Genomic DNA, 5774 nt, shown 5'->3' on the forward strand with positions numbered 1-5774 from the left:
ATGGGGGGGGGTGGGGGGTGAGGGGGAAGCCCAGCAGCCCCCCGAGCATCCAGGCTGGCAAAGGGGACGGCAAGGGCTGAGCCCTGGGGAAATACTCACGGGAACTGCAGTCTGCTCCGAAGAAGCCAGGTTTGCAGAGACAAACCCCAGGTCTCACACACACCTCGTCTGCTCGGCAGGCCTCCTCCCCCTCGCACAGCGCTGCCGGCAGCAGGGTGGGCGTGGCAGCACAAGATGCCCCCCCCCTCAGGCTTGCACCCAACTGCTGGACCACAAGACACCCAGCCAGCTCCCACCAAGGCAGCCTTCCCAGAGAAAAACATCCTTCTTCCCACTCCATCCCTCCCGCTGAACCACAGCAGCTTGATCAGTGGGCATATGGGGGTCCCCACAGAGCAGTACCCCACTTTGAGGAGAGCTGCAGGGGCTTCCCCCAGCACTGTGGAGGAGCCACCCAGCCAAGCTTTGGGCTCCATCACCCTCCATCACTCACCAGCCGTGCACTCCCTCCCTTCCTGCTTCCAGCCGGGACAGCACGCTGAGCCAGTGGGGAACCTGTGGGAGAGACCCAGGGGCTGTGAGCTGGGGTGGGGGTGCTGGGGCTGGTGGGGGGCTCACATGCAGCTTCACAGCTTCAGCTGAGGCAAAGTGACTGGTGGGCACTTGCCCGGGCTGGGCCCTGTGGGTGGGGAAGCAGCACAGCCCTGGGGACGTCGCTCCGGAAGGAAACCAGCAAAATAGAAGGAAATTTAAGAGGTTGCAGCCCAGGGGGGTGGTGGGGCTGGGTGAGGGGGCAGAACTGCTTGGGTCTGCTGCTGTGGAGCCCATGCTGATTCCACAAACCTCTGGGAGCAGCTCAAAGCTTTGCCAGCCCAGAACGAAGGCACCAGAAGGTGCTGCTGCTGGCGGTGGAGAGGACACGCAGCAGCAAAGTAGAGGGGCCACCAGCTCCAAAAGCCCTTCGGGTTTTGCTGTGCCCACGTTTCCCACCTGCTGCACCATGAAAGGTTTGCCAATGCTCCCTCCTCCCTCCTGTTGCCCTGCTTGCTGGAAGCCCGTGAGAAAAAACCTCTGCAAAAGGACTCTGGGTGCCCCAAATGCCCACCTGTGCCCCAACCATGCTCCCCAGTGTCACCCCAGCCTCTGCACCCACACAACTCCAGGCTGCAGATCTCTGTCCATGAAAGGATGGATGGATGGTGACACCCTGGGGCTGCTGAGAGGCCCCAGGAGATGGAGGGACACAAGTAGGGACCTCTATGGCACCTACCTGCAGACATTCCTGCCACCGGGGTCAAGTTCCTGGGCAGAGCTCTGCACCCACAGCCACAGCTGGAGGCAGAGGATGGGCCGGGTGCTCCTCATCCCGGCGGGACACCAGGACAAGTCCCGGCAGCTCCTCAGCCCCGCACCGACATCCGTCTGTCCCGTCCCTCCCACAGCGCGGCCTCTTCCTCCGGCCAGCCTTGGGTTTCTTCCTGAGGAAACGCGGGAGGAGGTGCCCCGATCCAGACACCAGGGGTGCAGCGGGGAGGGGGAGGCAGGGAATGCCACCCCGAGGGCTATTTTCGGCCCTGGCTGCCACCCTGGCAGCAGCAAGGGGCACCCGGGGGCTTGGCGCAGCCACGCGGGGCTTGGCACCCACACGATCGTCTCACCCATGGGCATCCTGCTCCCCCTCTGACATCCCCCATCACCCCCAAAGCCACTTTAGACAATGTCTCCCCAGCCCACATCAGGCCTCTGCTGCTTCCCCCCCAGCCCTGATCCCCATGAGCTGCCAACCCCTGGCAGGGGCTGAGAGGTGGGGTCCCCCCGTCCCCCACGGGGACACAGCGCGCCCCAGGCTGACCTTCCAACCACTGCTGGCTGCTGTCCCACCTCCCCAGGAGCTTTGTGTCAGCAGATGCACAGGAAACACCTTTTTCCTACTCAAGGCCGCTGGGCTGGGGGGAGCCTGGGCTGGAATTGTGCTGCTCCCCTCTGCGTGCAGGATTTAACTCCGTCACACCCTCCCTGCAGCCCCACTCCCACCACAGCCCACCCCTGAAAGGGGGCCCGGGCTCTGGCACTGCACAGCCAGCACTGGTTCTGCTGGGAACTGCCCCTGCAGCAGCCCCCAGGCCTTCCCCAGGGAGGCTGCAGCTGGAGCCTCGGAGGACAAACCAGACTGATTTATTTCCAGCTCCAATTCTAGAGCCAGGAGGTCCCTGACCCAAGAGGACAGACTTGCCCCCGTGAACACGAGGACTTCCAGTCTTAAGAGTTCCCAGTAGTAGCAGGAAGAGGTCCCAGTACAAAACCAATTCACCCCACGCCTGAAAAGTGCAGGAGTGGCACCAGTGGTGCCATCATGTCTGGGAGCACCTGGACACCCAGTGCAGTGTGCTCAGCCCCTCCTGGCCACGCGGGCACCCCAGGACAGTGCCTGGCCAGCCTGGGCACCCCAACCTGGCCTTCACATTGCAGGGATGGGGAGGATGAAATATGAGTGGGAAGGGGTGAAGCAAAATACCCCTAACTGGGGAGGATCTGGTGATGGGATACTGAGCTGTGAGCAGAAGTGCGTGGTGGAAAGTCACCAGTGGATGAGAAGAGCCCTTTCAGGGTACAGCAGTGGGAAGTGGGCACAGACTGGAGGTGGAGAGTGGGGGCACAGCTGTGCAAGACCCCCATAGTTAAGCCACGGGCACAATGATGGGGCAGAGATGCCCAAGGAGCTGAGTTGTCCCATGCCAGGCTGGCATTCCATGGCCAAGTGTCCCAGTGGCGTGCAGGAAGACTGCCCAGGTGCTCCAGGGTCACCACAGCATGGGGAGGTGGCCAGGGCTGCCCTGCTGCTGCCAAGGCCACTGGGAGAGCCGGGAAGTGCTGCTGGGAGAGCCGGGAAGTGCTGCTGGATGTGTCTCCCGTTCAGGGGGTCAGAGGGGGGGTGAGGCTCTGTCCGGGGAGCTGCCTGCCCCCTCACTCTCTCCTTTGGGCTCCAGCTGCGTGTCCAGTGAGTCGATGATTTCCCAGGCTCCAGAGCAGCTGGATGTGGGGGGGTCTCCGCTGTCGCTCTGATACCACTGCCCAAAACTGCAGAGAGAGCAGATAACGGCTGAGGGGGAGAAAAGCCTTCCTGGCAAGCAGCCGGATCCCAGCCTGCCGCGGTGCTCGGTGGAGGGGGCGGGATGCAGCCCAGCTCTGACCCCCGGGACCAGCCCAGCCCTGCAGCTCAGGGGCAGCCCCAAGGCTCGTCCCAACCCTCCCCGGGCAGGGCAGATCGACCCCCCCCGGGCAGGAGCCCTGCCAGCCCCACAGCGGGCAGCCAAGCTCCAGAGGAGCTGCCCCATCCCCAGCAGCTCCAGAGCACGGGAGTGAACTCACAAGCTCCTAATTTTGGATTCGGGAGGCTGAGCATCCACATCATCTGTGCCATGAGCTGGGAGCCAGGAGCCCTCGTCCTCTTCGCTGCAGCAGAAAGGAACAAGGGATAAACCTGTGCTGAGACATGAGGAAGTGCCAGAGCCACCCTGGGGCTCCCTCCTGAAGGGAGCAGTGCCCCCCAAGGAGCCAGGGGCACATGGACCAGAGCTGGTGTCCCCACAAATTGCCATGGACTGTGACCTGTCACAAAGCCCCAGGCAGATGAAGTGACACTGGTGTCCCAGACACAGCCACATTTCACAGCAAGCCCAGCCCCAGCTGAAGGTCTTCTCAGATGCCTTTCAAACCCCCAGTACTTGGCCAGCAGATGGTGTGTCCCCTCCCCACCATGAGAAGCAGAACATCTTGCAGAGCCTTCAAGGAGCACCTCTACTGTCACCTTCAAAGGCTCTCCACTGGACAGACTCCAACCACAGAGCACAGGGGCCAGCCTGCCCTGTCCAGTGGTCCCAGTGCCACCACCTCGCCTCCCCTTTGCCACCTCCATGCAGGGACAAGTGGCATTTGGCCAGGCTGTGTGTGTGACTGGTGACAGGGACACGAGTGGCAGAGAAGAGCCCAGCCCCTGGGGTGCTCTGAGGGCTAAGCCAGAGCAAACAATAAACCCTGGATCTTTGGACTGAGGCAGGGAGGAGGCAGCTCTTGGCCAGGGGGAGTTCCCTTCCAGGGTATTACATCACATGGAAACACCGGAGCCCTGCATGGGAAGCTCCATCCTCCCTCCCAATGAGCAGGACTCACCTGCTGGCTGACTCCTCTGCTGTTCCCAGCATTTTGGCTCTGATTTTTTTTCTCTGTCTTTTGATAGTCGACTTCATGGCATCCAGGAAGAAGCCAGGAACTCTCTCTTCATTCAGCAGCTCCCTGGCAAAAAAAACCCAAAACACCCAGCTGGTTAACCCAGAGCCTGGCAAAGAAATACACCCCTACCACAGCAGGATGGGCCACAGGTGGCTGCAGGGACAGGAGGGACCCAGTTCTCTGCCCCACAGTGTCACAGCAGGACTCACCTCTGGTAATAGGCCAGTTCCTCCTGCACTAAGAACAGGTTGGTCTTGAGCTCGTTCCGCTCTTGCAGGATCTGCTGCAGCTCCTCCTTGGAGAAGCAGCAGTGAGCAGGGTTCCTGCCTGCATCCATGTCCTGGTGCTGCTCCTCATTAGGTGGTGCTGCTGCTCCTTCCTGGAGGATGAAATGTCAGCAGACAAGCAGGAATCCCCAAAACCCCATCTGAAGGCTGGGTATCACGTGCAGGCAAAGATAGAAAAGTCCCAGGAAGGAGTTTGCTGGTCCAGAGGTCTGGGCTGCAGCAGGGCTCCACAGACCATGGTGGCTGCTCAGCTCAGCCAGCACCCACCCATCACCACATCTGGCAAACCCTCCTGGTCCTCTGAGCCCCACCCAGCTCTTCCTGCCACCACCTTGCCTCCCTCACTCCTGCCTCCACCCCTACCAATTTTTATGGCCCAGATGTTACCAGGATCACACACACTGTCCTGTTCAGGTTTTGGCAGTAGGGCTCACCTGAATGGCCATGTCCAGCTGGCAACCAGCAGGTCTGGGTGTGCCAGGACCCAGCAGGGCCATGGGCTCAGACTCACCGGGCTGGCCTTTGGCTCCTGGACCTCCGAGGTGGTCCTGTTCCTCCTGCTCATTTCCTTCTGGGTTTGCAGCATCACGGCCTCCAGGTCCGACTTCTTCTCCAGGGCGCTCTTGAGCTGTGCCTGCACCACGGCCACCTTGTGCCGCAGCTCCTCGTTCATGGCCATGAAGCGCTGCAGCTGCTCCTGCAGCTGAACGGCCCAGGGCAGCAGGGTGAGCCAGGCAGGGACAGCACAGCCATGGGAAAGGCATCTGTCCCAGCAGGCTCGCCAGCTGCCCTGACAGCCCCGGGGAGAGGGGACATGAAAGCAGGTCCCCAGGCCCTTCACACGCCACACCTTGAGCTCCTGCACTCACCGCCTCCGTGTCTCGGCTCTTGCAGACGATCTCGTGGGCTTGGGCACGAAGCTCATCCCTCTGCTTGTCCACCACCTCCTTCAGCCTCAGCATCACCTCCCGCTCCTTCCGCACCGTGCTGTCTGAGCCCAGACACGGGGGGGCTGGGCTGAAGGGGTCCCGGGACCCCAGGCCTCCCCCAACCCTTCAACACCAGAGTTCCTTGACTCAAAGCATCGTTCTACCATCGCTCCTGGTAGCCAGCAGAGCCGGGAGAGTGGGACAGAGGGAAACCGAAAGCTTCAGGCTGTGCCTGACACCCCCTTGTGCTGGAAATGGCAGCTCGCACCTGGTGTCTGCCCACAGCACCCTCCCTGGGGGCTTGGGGGTGCTCTGGGGGTTTGGGGGT

At 61.9% G+C, this 5774-nt stretch overlaps 2 protein-coding genes across 2 annotated transcripts in view; both read right to left on the bottom strand.

The window, feature by feature from the left end:
* The window catches only part of SCARF1 (scavenger receptor class F, member 1), an 8566-nt gene extending 6879 nt beyond the window's left edge, over positions 1 to 1687 (bottom strand). Inside the window, exons 1-4 of the mRNA XM_009993310.1 lie at positions 1659 to 1687; positions 1321 to 1478; positions 494 to 538; positions 100 to 201 (exon numbers count right to left, since the gene is read on the bottom strand). Coding sequence (XP_009991612.1) covers positions 100 to 201; positions 494 to 538; positions 1321 to 1478; positions 1659 to 1687 — 334 coding nt within the window. The remainder of the gene's footprint in view (positions 1 to 99; positions 202 to 493; positions 539 to 1320; positions 1479 to 1658) is intronic.
* Positions 1688 to 2921: 1234 nt separating this feature from the next.
* RILP (Rab interacting lysosomal protein) lies at positions 2922 to 5613 on the bottom strand. The gene is given in 7 exon segments (XM_009993311.1): positions 2922 to 3078; positions 3370 to 3453; positions 4171 to 4293; positions 4440 to 4657; positions 5002 to 5220; positions 5387 to 5508; positions 5580 to 5613. Coding segments are annotated over 7 exon segments (957 nt in total).
* Positions 5614 to 5774: the final 161 nt, after the last annotated feature.

The sequence above is a fragment of the Chaetura pelagica genome, unplaced genomic scaffold (genome assembly GCF_000747805.2).
Source record: "Chaetura pelagica isolate M959 unplaced genomic scaffold, ChaPel_1.0 scaffold193, whole genome shotgun sequence".
Classification (NCBI taxonomy): domain Eukaryota; kingdom Metazoa; phylum Chordata; class Aves; order Apodiformes; family Apodidae; genus Chaetura; species Chaetura pelagica.